This window comes from Gallinula chloropus (assembly GCF_964237585.1).
Source record: "Gallinula chloropus genome assembly, chromosome: 4".
NCBI classification, from domain to species: Eukaryota; Metazoa; Chordata; class Aves; order Gruiformes; family Rallidae; genus Gallinula; species Gallinula chloropus.
In genome coordinates this window covers 13,961,351-13,985,364 of record NC_140088.1, presented here as the reverse complement: position 1 = coordinate 13,985,364, position 24,014 = coordinate 13,961,351, and the positions used below count along the sequence as shown (strand labels likewise).

Genomic DNA, 24,014 nt, shown 5'->3' with positions numbered 1-24,014 from the left:
GATGTAAGCATAGAATTTATCAGGGCAACAATTAGTCCTCTGCTTGAACATGAAAATAGATGTGCATTTAAATGTGAAAAACTTTGATTCAGTAGGGTCACACAAGAAAGAGGGAGATGACCGGTCCTGAGGTAGCTGCCTTCCACTTGTTTTACTAACCCTGGGATTGTAAGAGTAGGTTGGCATAGGGAGTGATAAAGACTCTGTCTCCTTCCTTACATAGAGATCCCTTTTGTGATATTAATCTATATTCAGCCTAGAAACCCAGGGGAGCTGTGACCTGTTGTCTGTTTCTCTCCTTGGGAGCTGATGGTTAAGCACAGCAGAGAAGCAAGCCCAAGTGCTACTACAGGAAATGTGAGGCAGTGAGGCAGTGGACACTGTTAGATGTTAAAGCACACAGAAAGTTGGGAACGATTCCAGTGCCTTCTGTCTATTGGTATGCATGTAGCACTGTAATTGAAAAGGTGACTGTAAGCTTCCTCCAAGCCCTTAGTATTACAATCTGATTTTCAGGACACTGTCTTCCTGCAGTAGACACCTATCACTTTTGCCGTTGACTTTATGATCCTTGTAGTGTATTGAAAAGGTAAACGTGCGCTTTTTTACAGTCTACATTTTTAAACATTAAACCAAAAGTTAAATGTGGTGGGGTACTCTGTGTAAGAGTCAGCTTTTCGGTAATTTGATGCAGTGGTGTGATCTGCAGGTGATTTCCCTGCGAAGGGCAGCTTTGCCCATGTTGCTTGTTCAGGATTACTCATCACAGCTAATTGGCGGACTGCAGAATGACCCTCCAACTTGAGTGCAAAAAGAAAAGGGACCAGTACCTTTGTATTCCTGAGGTACCAATGTGGAAATCCAACTAAACAAACTTCTTAAAGGCCAGGGAATAAGTAGAATAATTCCCTGCAGATTTGCAGTCTCCATAGTTCCAACAATAAGGAAAGCAACACAGGTGAAGACTTTCAACTGAAACCTGCCCTGCATGCTGCTGACTTTCTGAATGTCTGAGGGCCTTACAAGTATTTTGTACTTTCCTTCCATACGTGTTATGAAAAATATGTGTTATTCCTTAGAGCTTCTGTTAATATTGAGTGATGAGGAAGACTTCTTTCAAGTGTTTTTGTCAGTATTAACTAAAACGAACCTCTCTCACGCACAGAGCGTTAGATAGATGAAAGTTATTGAAAATCACCTCAGCGGAGATTGTTCTGGTTTGAAACAATCCCCGCTCGGGTGCAGTGCAGATAGCCAGCCTGCCTGACTTCTCAACAGCTAACTTCGACTTCCCGAGCGCTGGCTGTTTACCCTGCCCACCCAGGAGCTCCCAGTCACTGGGTGTGGTGACGGCCTTTGATAAGTACCTGCGTGCAGCTCTCAGACCTGGCAGTGCCGAGTCAGGACAGTTGTAATATGAAACCAGTCTCGTTGGTTTTTGCTCGGGGCCCTGAAGGCTGAAATCTGCATTCCAGATGAAACCTGCAGCAAATCGGAAGAGAGGCTTTTTTTTTTTTCTTTTTCTTTTTTTTTCTTTTCCCCTTTTTCCTGCTTCCTTCGGCTGCAAGGGCGCTCACCCGAGTTGGCTCCCGACTCTGCCCGGGCACCGGGCAGTGGCGCTGGAAGCTTCAGATTCGTGACTTCAGGTTCACCGCTTGATGTTTTTTTGGTGATTATGGATTTACTAGAGAAGATCTTTATCGGGGTGGAAAGACTATGCGAAAGAATCCGTCAGGAGTTCACCGCCGAAACCCACTCGCAGCTCGTGTGCCGGGAGAAGGAAGTGGCAGGCGGCAGCTGCGCCCAGCCGCGCCGGGGAGGCTGGTTCCTATAGCTGCCCCGCGCCTCTTCGCCCGGAGGAAGCTGCGCGCAGCCAGTAGCGTTGCAGGACTCCCAGCACAAACCATTGGTCGATTTTCCAACCGAGATTAGTGCGCTGGCATACTCGCTGTAACAAAAAGCCCTTTGTGTAAAGGAACAAGTTACTGGCGCTGCTGAGAACTTTTTTGGGGGTTTTTGTTTTGTTTTGTTTTGTTTTGTTTTGTTTTTATGGTGGGTCTTTTTTTTTACGGCCGCTCCTGAAAGTAAAGTTTGGAGACCTGAGGGACGCCTCGGCTGCAGCGCTGGAACCCGAAGGAGGGGCCGGGTGACCTGGGGGAGGCTGGCTGCCTTCGCAGGGCAGGGGAGCGCTGCCCGTGGCTGTGCCTGGAGTGAGCTCAGGCTGCTGTCTGAATGCCGGTGGTAAACATTTGTTTAGCAGTTAGTGACACTGCTGGAAGCGAGCCTGTTTTGTACTTCATACAACATGGAAGAGGAAAATGCGGTCCCTGGTTGCAGGCAGCTTTCAGACCTGGAGAATGCAGCAGAAAGCGAACCTGAGCTTTTCACAACATTTTCAGTGAAAACACTACTTGGATTTACAACTAAACTTGAATCTACAGCTTCGAAAGAAGAAACAGTGCTTAAAGCATTTCAACCTTTGCACACCAATATAAGTACTCATGCTAACACCTGGCATGAGAGGAATGATAATGATTGTAATGACGACTCAGAAAACCAGCACGTTGCGAGGAACACGGTTGGCCAACCTGACCCCATGTCTGGCATACAAGCTGGCCTGGAACAGGAGTTAGCTGAACAAAGTGAATTACTTCTTCCTCAGTTAAGGTTTGTACAGACTTCTTTGTCTGAATCGGATAATGATGACAAGGATGCTATTCTCGTGCAAGGTACTTTGGTTAATACGACAAGTGATACGGAATCGGATGGGGAGAGTAAGGACCTAGACACCGAAGAAAACAGTACAAGCGAATCTGGGCTAAATAATGCTGCTTTGTCTGCTGGGTCTTTGGATGGTAACAATCAAAATAAGGAAGAGGCAGAATCAGAAGGGCACAGCAACAGTGATGACACTGTGGATACAGATGACATTGAGTTACACCCAGCAATTTCTGAGCAGCTCCCAGCAGAGCTGGATGGTATTCCAGAACATGACTCCCATGGAAAAGACAAAATGTTAATGGATGAGCAGTTCAGTTGCTTGCTTGCTCCAGGGGAATGCCCTCCAGAACTTTCAGATGAAGAACAAAGACCTTCAGCTGATAATACATCGCTCCAAAAAACAGCACTGGCTGAAAAGACTTTCCAGCTGCCCGCTTTCTTTAGTGGACTACGTGTCAGGAAAAAGGGACTAACCACAGAGGATGGGGAAACTGTTACAGAAATTAAACCAAGGGAGAATGATTTAGCTCTGCTTAAATTACGACAGCCTGTTAAGAAATCCAGTATTACATCAGGTTTGACCACTAAAAAAAGACCAGCTGAACCTAAAGCAAGTCCTACTTTCCTGGAACAACTCTCGCACTTGTTAAACATAGACGTCTCCAAGAATGAAGATAGAACCGAGGACCCTGGTGAGGGATCTGGGGAGACTGAGGACAGTGATGAAGCTCAAGATAACAAAGCCTCTGGCAAAACAGAGCCACGATTTCCCTCTGAGGAAATAAAATCAAGCCCTGCTGAATCTGCACTGGACGTCTTCAAAGCTTTATTCACACGACCTCCCAAGAAAGAAACAACTGCAGATAATTCAGAGCTGGAAGCCATAAAACGCAAAATGAGAAATGAAAAAGAGTCCTTGAAAGCTGTATTTGAGAGGTCAAAATCAAAACCTGGGGATGGACCATCAGACAAATCCGTAGGTCAAATTACTTTTTCTTCCTAAGATGTGGAATTAGACGGTTAAAAATAATTTCTTGTTTAAGAATTACTGGTGGGGACTTAAAGTCAAAAAGATGGAATTGTCCTGTTGGCAATCTTGAATTTTGGATTACCAACTGAAGAAGATTTAGGGCTAATTTGCAAAAATTCTTCATCATCTACAATTGTAGCAGAATTCAATGAGAACTGTTGATAGTCACAGCCTTTCAGTTAGAAGCAAGAACTTAAAAATCAGTTTCTTATTTTAAAAGATCACTACAAAACTGTTGCCCATATGTTAAGTATGGCTTTAAATCAGTTTGGTGCAAATATTTACTGTAGTATTATTTAATAGTTTCTCAGTCTCACTCTGTTTTCTTTCATTGAGTTTTTTATTTTTAAAAGAAATATTTCATTTGCCTTCAGGAATACTATGATAAGAACTGATACAAGAAATTATGGATGATTTTCAATTCAGTTTGTCTAAGACATAGAATGTAAAGTAACTTTTTTCTTATTTACAAGCACATATCTGGCTTTGCAAATATTGATAAGCATTTAACCTTATCCAACTGTATCTTAGTGATTCCAATTTGCCAGCCCAATCTATGGATTAATATAAACATTTGCAATATTCTTAGGCATACTGAGTTTTAATTAGTATATTTTAAAGAAATTTAAAAAAGTCAATGCTAAGGTTTCAGAGAAACATAATTGTAAATGAATTTGAGTGTGACTTGAACTGTTCAATTAAATGAGCAACTCTTGGGTTGGGGGAACCACCAAAATTCTTAAAGCTACGTCCTTGGCCAGAAGGTTGTTCTTACCAGCTAAAGGGGGAATTAACAGAATGATTAAACTTGCAGGATTGGGCTCTAAACCTGAAGCTACTTAAGCTAACTTGCTCTGTTGGTTGAACACTCTTTCAAATTTTTATTCTTCCATAAAATTACGAACTTTTTAAAAATCCTGGCTGACACCTAGGTAGACTGATCATACCAGTTTGCATTAAATTACCTAAGGGGAGGAGAAAAGAGGTGCTCATTGGCCGTGGCGTGTACAGCGATTGCTGTCTGCGCGTGCCCTTCCCATTCCCAGCTTGCTCCTTCCTGCTTACACCATTCCCTGTGCTGGCGTAAGCGTTTGTGTATAGCTCACAGCAAAGCTCTTCGGGAAGCTGTCATCACACGCGGTGAGGGAGGAAGCTCAGGAGTCAGCAGGAGTGGCTTTTATAAATGTCTGCTTAAGGTCGTGTCTAGTACAAAAGCACATTTTCTCAGGGCAAAGCCAGGGTAAGAGGGCCTTGCCTTTCCTTTCTCCCTTCTGTGGGCCATCTTTGTGGCCACTTTCATTTCGGGTCTTGCTGATGCTGCCATCGTGTCTGTGCAGTTACTCGTAGTAGCAGCGTGTTGTAAAACAGATAACAGAAACATTAGGGATGTCAAAAAAAACCCCCAAAACATAAGCCTCTAGAAGAATGTTTGTTTAGGGTTGTTTTTTCTTTTCCCCCCATTTAAACGGTTATTTGTGCATTCCAGTTGACAGTGCAGTCCCATTAACAGCTGTAGCAGCACTTTGATGTGGTGGTATTACGTGGTATGTGGCCTGAGCAAGCTGCTGGGGGTGGGGCAGGAATTTCATAAACTAGCTCTGCTTCCAGAAAATTATATTTTCAAATACTGTCTCATGTGAACCCCCACTAATGTTTACTTGTAAGAGGAGCACAGACAGGTCTTTTCTCTCTGAAAAAAAGGTACAGAAAAAAATCCTAGTGCTCTTGACCACCTCTGTGGTTAAGCAAGGGATTGACAACTTTCCACTGAGATATGGAGAGTTTCAAGGAATCATTGTATGTCACGTGTTAATATGTTATTTTCCTTCTCAAAATTATTTTTTCTCCACTGATTTCTTTGTATTCCTTTCAGCTCAATGAGGCAGACAGCCATTCGGGATAACACATGTGGAGCTGAGCATGTGGATTGCTGTTTTGGAATCAGTTGATACTGTAGATACTAATTTTTTTGTTGTGTAATTTTAACAGCCTGACCTGAGTCCCTCAGAGCAAGATGACAAGACTCCAGGAAGACTACAGACTGTCTGGCCACCACCAAAAGCAAATCACGAAGAAGTAAAAGTAGGATTAAAGTACACAGAAGCAGGTAAAACAAATAGGTGAAGCATTTGTGAAAATTAGTTTCTGACAATTTTAATCTTGTTTAATACAGAGGTGGTGATAAATCACACTATTTTCTTATCTGGAAAAACAGACCTTATGTTTTGGATGTGTTGGTTACTGCTACTTGTTAAGCATCTGATTTCTAAAGGCAAATGGCTAAATTGGCGTTGAAATCTAAGTGCTTGCCTGTACAAATCCATGAAGAAAGAAGTGGGAGAGTTTGATAAATTAGTTTATTCATTTCTAATGGGACTCTGTTCAACTGAGTGACAGAATACTGAAAAAATGGAAACCTGATTGCCCTTTCCATTACTTTAGAATATGGGGGGCAGTGACTTACTGGACTCTATTCTGGCTGCAGGTTTTCTTCAGGTACTGTCCAGAATAAAAGTAATGAATGCCATTATTGAAATTTGTGTATAAACAGAGGGATAGTCATACCTGCTCAGATCAATTTTATATCTAGCCACATATATTGTTCTATACAAACCAGGGTCACAGGGTATATCTAAAGTGCAGTGCTAGCTGGTTACCAGATAAGCTTTCCACAGAAAAATATTTCTGTTGTTGTTTAGATAAATACTTACATAATGTATTTACAAGAGAAAATGTGATTATTGTAGACATTGCAACTGTTTCAAATCTGTATTCTTAAATATAAACCAGGAAGTCCTTGTTACTCAGAAATTAGTCATAAACATTGGAAATGTCTGAAGTATCAAAATGAGAAAGAACAGACTATCTGTTCTTCATGTATTTAGAGATTTTAGAAAATACCACCTAGAAAGGATTAGGTAGCATTAAAAACTAAGCGTTTCTACTACCTTGCTGTGATAAATTGTACTGGCTAAAGCTATATGTTTCTTTCCCATTCCAGTTGATATCTATTTGGCCTTGAGAGAGAATAAATAGGACTAGTGGATGTACTGCTTTGTGTGTTACTTCTTTCTTCTCTTTTCCTCAGTTTCCTGTACCTTAATCTTCCCTTTTTGTAATGTGGGCATGATACTGGAAGCATAAAAGTTGCTGGAAGATTCAGAAATCTTTGTTTCAATAGGAAGAACATGTTTCTATGACAGTGCATCTGTCGGCCTGAGGTGTGGGAGTCACCACTAGATGACCGGGGCAGGTATTTTGACAGGGAGTGCTGCAGGCTCTTTCTGTTACTCTTAGATCTTAGGATAGGCTAAATGCTTGCCATGTTTAATTTTGCCCAAATAAATATTGCTTCTCCTAACGACTGTAATAATCTGTGGCAAAAACATATGCTGAAATAAAGAAAGGAAACTGAATTAACAAAAGTTCCAGATTCTACTACTTGTAGAAAAATTAGGTCATGCTTTCCTGAAATGTGAATAGGAAGGAAAGACTGGCTTAGCGCCCATGTAAATTGTTACTCTTTTGTTGCTGTGATATTTTGGGTGGCAGTGTCATCAACATGCTGATGGTTAGTTTGGGAAGTCAAATTTTTATCCAGACCAGATTCAGCAGTTCATTAGTCACTCCAGTGTCTGGCAGAGAGAAAGGTTTGAATGAAAACAAACTGTGGTGATTCAGCTGGGATGAGACAGAGGCGATGCTTTTAAAGTGTATTTACAACTTATGTTAAGAGTGCAGCAGAGTTATAGGTGTACTCAGCGATTAGCAGGGTGGTGTTTCTTTCAGCTGTTCATGGATGCCCAGAAAGCAGTTGTGGCATTGAGGACACTGCAAGCAGTTGCAAGTTACAAGTGATGGATCAGTTACATCTGCCTTTCTGAGTACTAGGTGACTGGTTTAAGCACTATGTGCAGGAATGATTTTATGCAGTCTCCTGCAGTTGAAGGAAAGTACTGCTTATGAGTAATGCTGACGTAATTAAAAAAACATTGTTTGCATTCAATATTGGTCTTATTGCTGTGGGGGGAGGGGGAGGACAGGGCAGGGTTTGTGGTTTTTTTAATGAATATGAATGTGGCAATACAGCATTACTTCTAAACTCAGTATCTTCCCTGACAGTGGTTCGTACCTTCAAAGTGTATGTGCATTTTCCCTCATGCATTCCGTCTAAAATTCCCTCCCAGCCACCAGTCCTTAGGAGCTTCTTGTCATCAAAGCGGGCTTCTTAAAAATGTGATATATCACCATCAAACTGACTGGTCTCAACCTGAAACCCTATTTCTTACCCCAGTATCTTATTTTGACAGCAAAGATCAAATGAAAAGTTCATGATTTCACAATAGAGTTCAAAAACTGTGTGGCATGAAAGTTTGTTATTCCAGTCTTCCTCCACTGATGTTCCTGAATAGATGATTATCTGTAACATGAAAAGTGCTGAAGTGACTTGTTTTAACTTTCAGACAATGATTTATATTTTGGTTTAATGTTTTAAATTTCTGTGGTTAAGAGTTTAATCTACCAAAACAATAGGAATCTATATACAAATGATAATAATGGGCTGAATTATTAGCTAAATATTCTTTTAGCACAGCTTTAGTTTAGGTTTAAACAAGACACATCTGTCACAAGTGCAATCACATCCAAGGATAAATCTGTGGACACAGGTCTTTATACTTCTAGCAGGGTACAAGAGTATGTACTTATTTTGTCAGATAGCATAGATTTTTTTTTTCATTTGTCATGAGGACTTAGTATTTAAAGTAGCACTGGAAATTTGAAAGTTGGAATACTGTAATCTTTCTCACAATTCCGCACCATCTTTGATTTACTTCCTTCATCAGCAGTCACTGTGGCAGCTATGACAGAAAAGTAGGAATGTAGGGAGAGAGGATTCTTGGCGTTTTGATCTTTTCTGTCTTCCTTGCCATGTTTTCCTCATTGTTCTTACTGCCTAGTTGAAGCAAGAAATTCAGGCTTAATTTGGCCTACGCAGCAGACATCACAGTGACTCATAGCAGCTTGGAGGAGCAGCTAACTCCCTCCTGAGGCTCATAGTCTGGCTTGATGTGTGGGAAACCAACTGAAAAGCAAATGGACATAACAAGGAACACGTGTGTGGCACTGACTAGGCCTGTTAGGAATATTAGAAATGAAAAAAGTTAGTGAACAAATACAACTCTGCAACAGGCTTTTTTCATGCCTTTGATAACATCTTGTGTAGTCATACCATTGTCACCCCCAACACCCAAATCTTCAGTTGTAAATTCTGAATTAAAAGGATGATGTGATGTGTAGTTTGTATTTTCTTAATCCTTTAATTCCTTTGTTTCCATAGAGCAAGTGACTGCGTTGTCAACTGGCTCTCTGTAATTAACACGAGCTACTTACATATTTCTCTAGAGAAACTGGAACCTCTTTGAAGTGTGTCAGTCTAAAATTGTCAAAGTCCACAAAGTGTTTAGTATATTGCACCATTTATATCCTGGAAGACTAGCAAAAGGGTATTTTAATTTATAGTTACAGATTTATTCCATTCCTGTTTAATCAAATACATTCCTGTGCATATTTCTCTGGTTCTGAAATTCTGTTTCTTTGTTTTCATTAAAAGTTTCTTTTTCATCCATAGTTGTTAGAGAGATTTCTACCCTTCTTTAAGCACTAAATCTGATAGAAGGGTAGATGTCTCAGCTATTACATGTAGTGAAAATACCTAGCCACGTAGAGGGGACAAATTAGTGTCTATATTGTGTGAATTCATCTGTGGTACTAGATCAAGTAGAATTCATTTATAATGAATGCCTCAACTACGGCATGAGCACTTGCAGCCTTTCACATCCAAGAAAGGGAATTTAGAAGTTCTGCTGCTCATAAAACTACTTATGTTTGAAGGACAGTCTATATCTACATTAACATTAAAGTGGTGTAGATACACAGATTCTGTGATTCCTATTAAAAATGTGTTTTTAGCCATTAGGATCAAAATAGTTCAAATAGATCAAAATAAAATAGATCAAAATAGAAAACAATTAAAAAATCAAGTCTAAACATTAATACATCTAGTGCTTTGTTCCAATACATGTTTTCTTGTTAATTCAAATGTGTCTGTATTTAACATAAAAAACCACTGTTCTCTCACAGTCTGTCTATTCATCATCCTTAACACTGCAGTGAGGTGATGCTGTCTCTATGGTGCCACAATTTCTATAACAACGGCCTGTGATGCCGTAAGCACAATTTTCAGGGTGAATAAGAAAATCAGGAGGTGACTGAGAAAGCTCCTATTAAACAGATGGTGTCTAAGTAAATGGCAAATGAAATATAAAATAAAGGCAGAGGTGTATTGCCAAGTCTCAAATATATTAAAGCCTTGGTTCCCTATGCTCTGGGTTCCCAGCAAGAGAAATCACTTTATGTTCATGAGATAAATGCAGAGAATAACCAGCTTATGTGTGTGTGAGAGAGAGAGAGGCATAATGGTCTGAACAAAGAGATGAGAGATAAGAACAGGATTTCTTATCGTTCTGTAACATAAACTTCCTTTGTGGCCTTGAACAATTTGTGTTTGTCTCTTAAACAGACATAATGCTTGATGTTGTTAGTGTCCTGAACAGTGGCTGCTAACTTTTTATTTTGCCTTATGATAAAAAGCACCCCCCCCAAACAACCTCTTTTTAGTTATTGCAGTTGATTTTATTTCAGTAAGGTATTTGGGGTATAGTTCTGGGACACTTGTAAATTTTTTTTGTAATGAATGAGATAAAGCAGGACTTCAGCAAGCTGCATATTATGCATTGGTTGAAGATAGTGTTTTTGTGATTTATTGGTCACTAATGAGTTTGATACGACCTCAGGCTGTGTAATGGCTTTGTAAATTATTTTTACTACATTTTAATGCATTTGTTGTGTGACACGACAGGCGCATTTGGCCATGTTATGTTGGTGTTTCATATTCTAACAAATACACTACCTTGTTACTGAGAAGCTAAGGGTTTTTATTACAAGCCAGCTTGTTCTAGCCATATTAGATTCCTCTAGAGTAACAGTGACATTTTTACGGCATCTAAAGCTATAATTTTATGGATTTGGAAAGTATTAGGCATAGTGCTTGGAAATCTCTAGTCTCAGATGAAGGGGTTGTACATGTGCTGATTGATGCAGCAGCCACTTTTCCAGATATTTTGCATCTCTGTCTGCTAAGATTTACTTGGAAAATATTCTTGAAACCAAGCAGGCAAGAGAAACTCAAGCTGATACTGTGACTCATAGTGTGCCACCGAGATAGGAGCAAAGAGATAGGCACCTGTTAATGCTGCAGATTTGTTGTTAAGATGCTTGTGTTCCGTTTCCAGCCCTTTTTCTCCCTTTGCTGACTTCAGGAAAGTTGTGAGACCTTTCCAAGTTTACTCATCCATAAAATCTGGATAAGAATCCTGACCTATTTTTCAAGCTAAATTAAAATCCTTTTCTGTTTATGGGCTATTAGCATTAGGTAGAGATGCAGGATGGAAAAGAATACTGACTTCCTAAACTGAAATCTGAAAAAAAATAACACCAACACTGTGGTAGCTGTGCCTAAGGCTGTGTCATAAGAAGTTCATGCTTTCCTGTGTACTGAGGATTATATTATTACAAGGTGAGACGAGTTACACACACCCCCCCCCCCCCCCCCCCCCCCGTTTTTTCAATAAAAATCTGTGCTCTGTTTCCATTATGCATACCGTGTATAGAAATGGAGTCATCTTAGGAGAACTGTTGATTTTGAGTCTGGATGAATCTATTGCAGCAGATACATGACAAGGACGTGTTACAAACATAGAGAGCCATATCTGGATGCATGTGTCTGAGTTTTGTGCTTAAGAATTCACATAAGAACAGCTTTGGTCTACTCAAAGTAGAAACTTGACTTTTAAACTCCATTTTTCCTATAATGTGACTATAATGAAAGTGAATTCTGTGAATTACTTCTTTTACTGTAGTTTTTCTTTTGAATTTTAGGCACCACTATGAGTCCTACCAATATGTTGCCAAGGGTCAAAATGGTCACAGTGTTTTATGAGATGATTCTGGTTATATAATTGAAACACAGTGAAAGACCAATTGTGTACAGGGCAAGAAGAGTAACATTGTATTTTATTTCCATGGTTCTATTTCAAAATACGAGGCCCTCTGTATAGCAGAAATGCTTCTGAGTTTTACTGAACTCACTTTGGGGTTCTCCAGTCTCCTGCTCATGTGATCTGAAGTTCTGTTTGCCCAGCATGTGGGCCAAATTGTGACCTAATCTAGGTGATCCTGCTCTGGCAGGGGGTTGGATAGATGATCTTTCCAGGTCCCTTCCAACCCTGAACTTTCTGTGATGAGAGATTTAGGTACTAGTAAATGAACAGCCTGCACCTGGATTTAGAACTGGTTTTGGGCTTCATGTTACTTAAATTCAATATCATCCCTGCTGAGTTTGCCCCCTCTGCTGTGGCACAGCCACATACTCTTATCTTAGATGGTAAAAACACCTAACCCTATTATTGTACTTTGTTTTGTTTTAATATTTTAAGTTTATCAGTAGTTATGAACTTGAGAATTGATGAGAGTATATTGGGGATGCAGTGTGCCTGTGTGTGTGGATATGTAGTGTGCTCACACCCACATAACCACCCACGTGTGAATAAATACACACTTGGGCTGCAGGTATAGTATACGTGCATTCTCAATGTATCCTTACTCTGTGTAGTATACAGTGATTGCAAAGGTGTTACAGATCTAGAGTAAGGGCTTTGTATTTTAAACTTGTGTTAGATGAAGTAGGAAAAGTCTGTAACTCATCAAAGAAACTCTAATAAATTTCTCGCTCATGCTTGCTGATAAGGTGTTATTTGTTTACCTTATTGCATTGGTGAATATGATCCTCTGATAGGTTGATTTTGTAAATAGGAAGTAGGATGTTTATTGACAAGGAGATGCTTGATGTCCCCAGCAGCAGTACCTCTAATGTTGCTTTCCTGGGAGGGTGAAAATGACAAGTGAAACTATTCATTTCTGTCTCGGTAAATGAACTGTAGCTGTAACCTCACCTGCGACAGGAGAGGAACAAGCAAGTAGGTAAATTACTCAGGTGGCTGCTTCTGAATAGTGCTTTATACTGCTCTGCAGTCAGAAAGACAAGAACTATTTACTTCATTTCCATAACAGACAATCAAGGGGTTGCTGGTTTTTCCTGCTTTTCTGTGGATATTCAGTGAGTGTGTGTAGTTCATTTTCTGTGCTAACTTAGCTCTTTTCTATATTCCGTGGTATCTCAGTATCCAGACATTATTTAGATACTGGACTATTAGCTTGCTTAGGACTGTTTATTCTCCACATGTCCCTCTCCATCTGTCTCCCTTCCTCACATCTTCCATATTTTCACTGTACCAGAATCTTTAAGCTGCTGAAGATAATTGAAATTTTAGGCTTGGAGGGTTCTTCCTTCCCTTAAAAAAAAAACAAAAAAAAAAAAAGTGAGGTATTTCATCTCATTTTCCAGTCTGTGGAATTTGACACCCTTATACGTATTGAATTATGGGGCTAGTTCAGGTTCAATGGGAAGTAATGAAAGGACAGGTAGAAGTAGATGGAATAATGTGAGAAAGAAAGGATTAGAATGATGTATCAAAACTACCTTCAGTGTTGTTTTAGCCAATCCCCTATCCCTAAAGAACAGGTAATTCTAATTAACAAATCAATTCATAAAGATTATTCCAAGTTTCCTAGTCCTGGCAGGGATGCTTAAATACAAAACTTAGTCACATTGCCCCTCAGAAGGTTTAAGGAATTCTGTCAACTTTTTATAAACCTAAGCTTTGGACTTTCACTGACCAATCATCTTGTAAAAAACAGTGTAAACCATATTTTTTCTCCTAAAAACATCACATTAATGTAGCACTTCAAATAAATGCCTGTTTCTCCCAGCGTTACTACTTCTGTGTGAAAATTATGCTTTATAAACACCATCCCAGGACTGAATAAGCGACGTGTTCTGAAAGTTACCCATGTCTGTGTTTATTGGAAGAAAAGCCTGAACATTTGCAGCGTTTTAGGACTGTAGCCTGAAACAGCCTGGAAGGTCGCATCAGTGGGCCTGTGAAAATCAATGCATGAGGAAATAACACAAGCGGTGCAGCTGTAGATTCCCTTCTGACACCTGCTGGTTAAAGGGGAAAACTACATGGGGAAATGGAGGAAACAAAGTGCTACACTGAAAGGGAATAATGAAAATTATGGAACAAGGAGGGAGAAAAGATTAAGAAACCCTCACTATTCAGAAATTTAATGAATCGGCTTGATTAAAAGTTAATGACTTCCTTTACGCTACAGGGTGTGGTGCATCTCGAGAGAGGTAGATTGCACTCAAGTTTTCCAGCTTTTGTTCTCTAATGACTTTTATATTGCCTTAATATTATCCTGCAAGTTTCCACATACTGAGTTGAATGTGTGAGATCTTTTAAAAAAATGAATGTACTTACAGAAGTGGCTATATAGGTCATGTATCTTCAAAGTTTCTACTTTCTACTTGAAGTTTTGAGATCGTTGCAGAGAAGGTTCCTAAATTGCTTATGTGAAGTTTGAGGAGTAATTTACCTATGTGAAGTGTGAATTATGGAGATTGCTGTGGGAAAAGTTTTCAAATAAGATTTTATTTAAAATTATTCAGTTACTTAAGTTGTTTTATTATCAAAGAAGAAAAGGTAATTTTTGCACAGCACAGTTTCCAACACAAATAGAATAGTACTGAATAATACTTGAGCCCGAGTAGGTGCTTTGTGCAACAGTTTTGGAGAATGAAAGTTGCCTTCTGAAACATTGTGACCCACTGTATCCAGTATTCACAAAGCTGCAGGTTAAACTTTCAGGCCACCAGATTTTAGAGTGAATGCTTGTACTTTTTCGGTTTAGAAATTGTGATGAACAATGAGGTTTGGTCAGTATCATGACAAAGATTTACATGAGCATGTATTGTGTGTATTTGTGAATGTTATTACTCCTCTGTATTCAGATAATTATTGTGTGCTTATACAAATTAATATGTTGAGCACTTGCATGAATTACATAGGTTGTCTAAAACATTTTATTTAATGTTTGGTTTTCTGTGCATTCAGGAAAAACAGGCATGCTATGGTGTGTGTTTTCTTTGCAAAAGAGTTAAGTATGCTTCATACTTTACATGCTTTATTTTTGTCACCTCATGGCATATGTCATACATTGGCTACTGTTATTGCACAGTCCATATTTTTATTCTTTTTAAGTGTGTGTTTTAGAAACAAATTAAAAAACAAATATGGAATTCTTGAAAATGTTCCGACCCCTAACCTGTGCATTCTAATCCGTTTGTGTGGAATGAGTCTGTCAGTGGAGGCTGAGCTTTCTGACCTGCATTGCTCTCCTTGCTTTACCAAGCAACATGGAAAAACTGTAATGAGTGAGCACCATTGTTACTTCCAACTGAAAATCTTCAGGAATTAATAAAGTAAATTCTTCAATAATTCTGTGATGTGCAATATGCAATTCTGTGTATGTATGGAGCAGAAAGCTTTATTGTGGTATTTGCAAGTTTGTTTTCACAGTGAGTGTGTTACTACATGTAGCTTGTGGTTAACTAAGGAATGTCCACAGGATTTTTCTACATGGTAGAAATTTTTTTAAATACCTGCTATTTGGTTATGATTCGATGGACAGAACTAGTATCTAGGAATGCTTAAAAATTAAGCAGTTCATAAAGAATTGATAACTTTTTTGCAAGACAAAATGATATAAATGGGAGCTGAAAATACCAGCTGAGGTGTATGCTTGTAGACTGACTAAAAAGCAGGGAGTCTGGCAGACTCCCTGCTAGGATATATATTTAATGACTGTAAAACTGTAAATTCCCTCTGTGAAGCTTAAATACAATTTTACCTATGCTTTTGTCTCTAGCTCTCCTAATGCTTTACAAGGAGGGACCACCAGGTGGGTGGAACAGTGTAATTTTGTCCGTCTGTCAAGTCTTTGGTCTCTTTTGTTATTGTAAAGGCAGTATTTACCTTTCCTTGCTGGAATAAAAATGGTGAAGTCAGAGTCTGCAGTATTTACCACTGTTTAGGACTAAAAATCTAATAAAGACTGTTCTGTAATACAGATGAGGAATTGTTTTCAGAATTCGATCAGTTTCAGTGGCCACCATCCCAGGGAAGTGAGTGGAACTTAGGTTGATTTCTTTGACTTTCAGATCCATCCCACAGGGCTGAGTGTGAATTTTTTTAAAATTAGGATTTGAAGTCTGATCAGAACAACATCACAATTGAGAATTGGTGTATTACTACTTCTCCTCTTCTTCTCACCCCCCCACCCTCCCCGCCACTTTCTCCTGTCTGTGGGCAAACTCGAGGTAAATGTAACCTATGGTATATAATATGCCAAATAATTGGCTTTGCTATAATCTGACAGTACTTATTAAAAAAAAGACTGCAGGTGTGGTTAAAATTGTGTTAGAAAAGTTCTTTCTGAATTGGTGGCTGAATTTAAGTAAAAAGACAAAGTGAAGTGAATTAATAAATGATGAGTAATACTATAGGAGCATACTTTTACTGATTTGAACAAAGACTTGGTAAAAAATGGGCTCTGTAGCTTTTTGTACAAGAGCAAAATTCACCCTGGTCGGTACTTTAGTACAAGTCAGTTTGGAAGGGTTAAAGGAATGACAGCTTTTTACTTTTCTATAACCTTGATGTATTTAGACACATGTTGGTACTTACTCAAAATAAGAGAACATCCAACGCTGCCAAAGAAATAGAAGAAAATCCCATTGAAAACTGCAAGGGCTAATTAGATACTATCTGATAATGCCGTTAGCAGTGAATCAGTAGGGATATCTTTTGAAGGAAAATGAAATTTAATTGTGCTTTAAGAAAGGGAATAAACAATATTAGTGTGGTTTATGGAACTTTATTTCAGATATAACCTCTGCTGTGTTTTTCTGTGTTTCCTTGCTCAGTTCTGTATCCCACCAAGAGCAGGACACACATTACTCACCTTTGGATTTCAAATGATGCTTAAGGAACTTGTTAGGTACAACTCTTGTGACTTCGAAGCTCCATTTAAGCAGCTTTTTTGAATTATCAAATTAGATGTGATAACTAACAAGCTGAGTTGGAAGTCAATTCATCTTAAGAGAGGTTTTCGAATAGTGTCCCTCTGTTCTCTACAATTACTTGGCACTTCTGCAATCACTTGCTGAAGTAACTGACATAACTGTATCAGGCATGTTTCAAGGCATTGGTATTTTTCTTTCTATGTGGAAGTGAGAGAAGGTGATACCTTCTGGAGGGTCCTTATCTGACAGCTGAGATAACATGATTTTATATAACACATATATGAAGTATTCTGAAATTTTAGTATGACTTTTGCTTTTAAAAAATAGTTTGAATAAAAGCTTCCTAATGACATCTCAAATGATGAAATAGCAACTCCAAAGTGATTAAAAGACCCTACCGAAGAACAAGTTGTTCTTTCTCAGTCCTCTTTCTAGTGGGATGTGTTTCCTCAGTATCTCTAGCCTGTCTGCTTCTTTATTGCAGTAAGTTAACAGAATTTTCATTATACTGTGTACAGACAATCATTATTTATTTATTAAGCACTTTCCTGTTTTCATGCTTTTCAAATACTTACTGTATAGCAATATGCTGAGTTAAAACTTTCTAAGGATTAATATTTGGGGGTTTTCTTGATCCTTTTTTGCAGTTGAGTTAGGCATACTACGTGTTGTTCGTGAATATTCAATGTGATTATTTTACAAGACTTATAATCAAACCTTACAACCAGGCTAGAGTCTTGATCCATTACATCACTGAAGAACAAGTTAGTCCTTTACTTCTGCCATGAAACACCATTTAGACGATGATGCAAGTGGACATAATATTAGAAGAAATAAATCCAAAGGACTTTGAAGCCCTGTCCTATTCCCTTTGAAGTTTCACAATGAGAGTCCGTTCATTCTTGTTGCAACTGTGTGAATACTTCTTAGGAAATAAGATGGTGTTCAGAAATTTTTGCAATAATTAAAGCAACTTACATTGGAGTTTGTTATAATTTCCCTGCATGTACATTCAATGATCTTAGGGTAGGAAAGTTAGGTTGTCTATAAAAGCTGCCACTAAGTGGACTTCTGAAGTGTCTGATCTGACAGACTAATCTCTCCCTGCAAATTCAATTGCTACCATTTCCGTTTCCCTCACTGGAAGTAAGCTCTACCTGACAGGACTCTGGTAGTGGTGTGGAAGTCCTGGAAACACTTAGGTATCATAGAAGGGTCTGTGCTGGAAGGGACAACAAGGATCATAGTGTTCTAACCACAATGCCACAGGCAGGGCCACCAACCTCCAGGCCTGGATCTACACAAGGTTGCCCAGGGCCCCATCCAACCTGGCATTGAACATCTCCAGGGACATGGCATCTACCACCTCTCTGGGCAGCCTGTTCCAGCACCTCACCACTCCTCTGTAAAAAGCTTCCTCCTGTGTATGTAGAGTTACAGACCACTGGGCAAGTGAGCAAGCTATTGTGTTTTCCCATCCCATAAAAATCTCAATTTTTTCCCCTCCTCCTTTCCAGTGGAACAAATAAGTCAATAGCATCTAAGACTCATTTGGGGGACAGAGAAAGAATATTCTACTGCTCATCTCTACCTTCAAAAGCAGGGTTTTAGAGGTCAAAGCTCAAAAACTGGGGTTTGGTTGGCTTATGCAAGTTCTTGAACACAGTAAACTATTTACTGATAATACAGATACACAGTTCAGATTTTGTACATTTTCTGAATATGTAACTGAAAGATTAGAGGTGTAATTCATTGGCATTTCTGTGTGTTTTAAAGAAGCCAGATCAGACTTAACCTTCCATCCTTAACGTTGCAATATCCCAGCTCAGTTTTCTTGGTAGAAGCCATAGATGGGCCCCAAACGGGCCCACAGAAATTACAGGTGTGTTGTCTCGAGACCATGGTTATTTTAGAAGGCCAGGATAGTTGTTAAAGCAGAAAAGTTCTGGCAATAAATACGGATGGACTCATTCATATTTAGATACCAAGAACCTATTAATACTGGGCTACTTTACATACTTGGCCTTTATGATTTGAGTAGTCCTGTGTTATATATTTTATTTGCAAGATTATCTTTGAAGGCCAAAATTTTAGAAAACGTGGTGCTCTAAAAATCGGTCCAATATACTGAATACATTTTCCTTTGTTTCAGGTGTGTTAAACTTTAAAAGTCATAGTTATAAAATACTATAACTATTAAAAATTATGTGCTTTTCATGTAATTTACATCAGGATAAGCAACCTTTCTCTATTACCATACTTTTTGCCCCTTATCTAAGTTTTAACATCTGTCAGTTTTTTTGGGTTCCTGGTACTTTTGTTTGTAAATTGCTGTTTATGAGAATATGAATAAAACCTTCTGCTGTTGTGCCTGTACACCCCTAATATTCTTTTGTGTATTTGTACATTACTTGCTCCAGCAGATGTGGTTTATAAATGATTGTAGGCATTTGTCTACTGTTTTCCAGTACGTGATACTCTGTTGTTTTCACACAGTTGATGTCTGTGATTTTATAACAAATTCGATTTGTGATGTCTTAGAGCATTTTAAGCCCTTTGTTCACCTCTTGTCCATCTTATTTATTCACCCATTTGTAATTGTTTGCATTTGCTTCCTCTGCTTTTCCATTGTGCTTCTACAATAATTCTCTCATCTGTTTACATACTGTGTTCGATGCAGAGTTGCTTCCTCCTTGCAGTGGGTATTTACTTAAAATATAATCTCATTTCCTTCTTGCATCTCATTACTTTGCTGTGTATGTTCATTCCATGCTTTAACTGTATCATTTCAAATCTTGTAGTACCTTATGATAAAACAAAAATAATCAAAAAAACCCCCTTGCTTTTAGATCCAAAATTCTATTCCTGATGTACCTATATCTTTTTACTCAGTTATCTTTATATGATCAATATTGCCAAAATACTTTAAAGCCACTATACAGACTGATACCAAATCTGGAAGTTAGCTATGGAAGCATGTTACCAGCTTTGCAGTGGTTCTGTTTTTGCAATGTTCACTTCTAAAATATTTGGTTAAAATCAGATAATACACTAATCAGATTTTTTTTTCCTGCAGTTGTGTGTAGGCAGAGCCAAATATAGTATGACTAGAAGTAAAGTTATGTTATTTTCTTACATTGACTGTAACTGTATAACAGGATCATGACATTAATCTTATTGATCGCTCCAGAAAACTTTTTTTTCCCCTAGTGCCTTCTAGAAATGGGCAGTTGAACCAGCAAATTTCAAATGCGCATATTGCTATCAAGTAAAATTTAGCAAGCTGATGATTAGGAAAAAGATAAGACAAAAAACTGTATTAAAATTAAAATATGGGTGGAAAACTAATGAGATAACAAATTCACATTCAGAACAAAAGACAAGTATACCTGTATCCATATGCGAATTATAGTTTGTTTTCAGAAAAAAGGAAAAAAAAAAAAAGAGGTTTTTAATGGAGTGCAAAACTGCCACCCACTGGAAGTGGCTAATCCTACACTTGCTCAATCTTCAGTTTTTCAAGAAATAAAAGATCTGTTTTCTTGTGACTGGACTGTATATTTACTCATTATGGTAATTATTCCCAAATTTCTTAGTTTAATCTCAATTGTATTTATCTATAATAGATAATAATGTTCCAAACAAACAATACCAAAAAAAGCCAATTTTGATTTTACAGGAGTTAACATTTAACATATAGTGAATACTGGAACACGTACAAGGAAGGAGCTAGCTTTAAAAAAGCTTTCTATCTCCCTTGAACTGGGGAGCCCAGAACTGGCTGAGCACTCCAGGTGTGGCCTCATCAGTGGTTTAGGTACAGGGGAAGGACCTCCCTCAAAATTCCTGCTGGCAAAACTCCTCCTAACACAGCCCAAGGAGACTGTTGGTGTTCTTTGCTGAAAGGACACCTTGCTGGCTCATGTCCAACTTGGTGTCCCCCAAGGTCCTTATCTACAAAGCTACTTTCAAGTTGATTAGCCCCCAGCATGTTCTGGTGCCTCCCCAAGTGCAGGACTTTGCATTTACCCTTGTTGAAGTTCCTGTCAGCCTGTTTTTGCTTGTTTGCCTTATGTAATGGAATAACATATTTAATTGTTTTCTCAGCAATGAAATCCTAATTTGCTTCTGGACTTTTTTTCTGGATAGTAACACCTGTCATCTGATTTGTATCTGATTTGTTTGATTCAAAAGCCCTTCAGACTAATACTTGCATTAGGTGTAGCTAACCTATTTATTCCCTACAGCCACTGTCTTCCAGGCAGGCTGTTTGGAGACCCTGCAAGTATTCAGAAGCATTCAAAAGCTGTCTGGACATGGTTCTTGGAACCAGGTCTATGGTGGGGGTTGGACTAGATGACCTCCAGAGGTTCTCCCAACCTCAGCCATTCTGTGTTTAGAAGCTTCATTTCCATGTCGTATTGAAGCACCAGAAAGTGGGAGGTTCAGTCACAGCCTTAATATTTCACGTGGCTCACAGAACTATCCATGTATGTTCATGGATCTTAAATAACAAGGCTGTATGAGTTACAATGATGATGCAAGAATCAGACTGGCTATGCACGGACTCATGTCAGATTTCTTAAACTCTGGCATAGTTAATTTGTAACCTAGTCAAATCACTCATTGATAATTCAGAGTTTGCAGTATTCCTGGATTGTTTCTGTGGTCTAAATGAGTCTGTTTTGTGAGTTAAATAAAATTTAAGAACTCAGTAGTTTACAAAGCCTAACCTGTATTTTGTTCACAGCGCAGTTATTCCCATTAACATGTCATTACTGTTTGCTGCGCTGTTGTGATTTTACCATTCTAAGTAGCATCCCAACACCATTGCATAATTAAACTTTATTATTCCATTGCCAGTATGTTCAGAAACTGATTTTTGGAATTATATGGTTGCAATTATTCTTTCTAGTCAAATACTTCAGTGTTGTAATGATTCAGATTGTAATCTCTGTGTGCAGGGTGTTTTCTTGGGATGAAAACTATCCATGTGGAATTATACCAAAATAGGTGACTTCACCAAAAATATGAAAGGAATAGACCTGAGTTACTTTGTATTATACAAAAATATAATTGTGGTGTGATTTCTTTTTCATTATAACAACATATATTATAATATATATGTTGTTATAATAATAATAATATTAAATGTTTGCTTGAGAAAAATGGAAAATACTTTGCTGGGTGTTGGCTTCTGTCCAATAGACAGTTTCTTCTAGTTAAAAAAGAAATATGATTGTAAAAAGTAACAAAAGAAACTTGTGCTGCAGAATGTTTGTTACATAGTAGGCCATTAAATATGTTAGAGTTGTTTTTATGCAGTAGCAGTGTTTTAAGTAATAAATTGTGTTTATTACATTTTATTATCTGAACTCTAAGCATATTTATAAGGAATAAGTAAAATATATTAGAATTGCTATTCTTTATCATACCTTTGTTTTAGAACAAAGATCAAACAATGCAATCTCTAGAATTTATTTCTGAGGTTGCAGCTAGGAGAACTAACTAATGAAAAACATGTGCCAGCTTAATTTAAAATGATGGCATCTTGCAAAATGTCTATTACATATGACATACACTTAGTTTAAAGAAACCCCCACAAAAAAACCCTTTACATTTTTATGCTATGCCAGGTTTCATCCATGGGGGTTCTTCCATCACTCTCTGCGCAAACATTTGTGCCAAGATAAGAAAAAAAGCTAAAGAGGGTTGGAAATGGGTAGAAAAGGTGAAAAGTCTGCTGTTGGTGTCAGTGCAGGTCTCTGTCATGTGAACTATGACTCTTCTTACCCAAATCTCAAAGAATGTTAAGCACTGGGCAGTCCCACACAGAAAGGAGATCTTTTGTTAAGATAGATCTGTTGATTTGTGTCCTTCTGTTAGCCCAACTAAGAACTGATTGTCGGCAGCATTTTCAAAGCCTGTTGTTTGTTTCAGTTACCATGTGACCTTAAAGAGCTAAACCTCAAGTCAGGGCCTTCATAAGGTTCATGCCCTGAAAGTCTAGTGGGTGCTTAACCAGCTGAGGTGCCAGAAGGGTCACAACTTTTTTCTGGGAATCTGAGGCAGCTTTGTTAAGTCGTTTAGGTGAATGGATAAGTAGAGCCTGTGTCTGAAGGCAGTATCAACCAGTCAAAGGAATTAACAGCGGAAAATCTAAAGTTCCATAGACCTATCCAGTTGTGATTCCAGCAGAGCAAGACAATTTTCCAATGCTGGGAAGCTCCAAGTAGAGGCCCACTAGAGAGGAAGAAGTTTAGATAGATGGCTCTCCCATTTAGTGTGAATATCCTAAGGTGTAACAATATTGAAAGCATGAAAGTTAAAGCCAGAGAAATTTAGATCAGGAGGCTGGGTACTGCTTACACAGGGTTAGAGCCATTTTGTATACTGTGAAGAGATCTAAACCCTGTAATTAATCTTTACCTGATAGAAATAAGACAAAGAATTCTTTGTATTTCTTGTTGTTGGGTAGTCCATTTGTATTTGTGATTGCTCTTTTATCCAGTTTGCCTGTGTATAGTGATTGTATGTTTACAGTTCAGTTTAAATAATTGTATTTAATGCATGGATTTTTAGAATTCAGATGTGTCTGCATGCATGGGTATGTCATAATATCCTATCAGCTCTACATTTATCTGCAAAGTTAAGGAAAACTAAAGTTTCCTCTTGCTATTTCAGTTGGACGTATCTTCGCATTTTTCCCTCTCGGCATGGAAGACCTCTTTGCTTTATTCTCTGCTTTCTGAAACACCATGGAAAACCTGGTCATGTGGACATAGCAAATAATAGAAATAGTCATAGAAAATAATGCTAATTACTGTGTTCAGATTTACTTTACCATCCCCATTGCGAAAGGTCTTTTATTTGAGAGCCTAAATCTGTATTCTGGACCCGGTGGTGGTGTTTGAAATACACTATGCTGAAGACGGCACATTTTTTTCTGACTCTAATAGAATGTACTTTTCTTTATTTTTCCAGAGTACCAAGCTGCCATTTTGCACTTGAAGAGGGAACACAAAGAAGAAATTGAAACATTAAAGGTATGTAATGATTTTTTTTCTTTCTGACTCTAGTGAATTTTACAGATTTAAGTAGTGCAAAGATATACTTTCCATCAAATGTCAAAAATGTGATTGTTTCTTTCTAAAAATT

At 38.3% G+C, this 24,014-nt stretch overlaps 1 protein-coding gene across 1 annotated transcript in view; it reads left to right on the top strand.

Annotated features, from left to right (window-relative positions):
• Positions 1–2,305: 2,305 nt before the first annotated feature.
• Positions 2,306–24,014, top strand: part of FMN1 (formin 1) — a gene marked incomplete at both ends in the record, with an annotated part of 128,315 nt that continues 106,606 nt past the window's right edge. The window contains 3 exons of the mRNA XM_084262770.1: positions 2,306–3,697; positions 5,741–5,858; positions 23,841–23,902. Coding sequence (XP_084118896.1) covers positions 2,306–3,697; positions 5,741–5,858; positions 23,841–23,902 — 1,572 coding nt within the window. The remainder of the gene's footprint in view (positions 3,698–5,740; positions 5,859–23,840; positions 23,903–24,014) is intronic.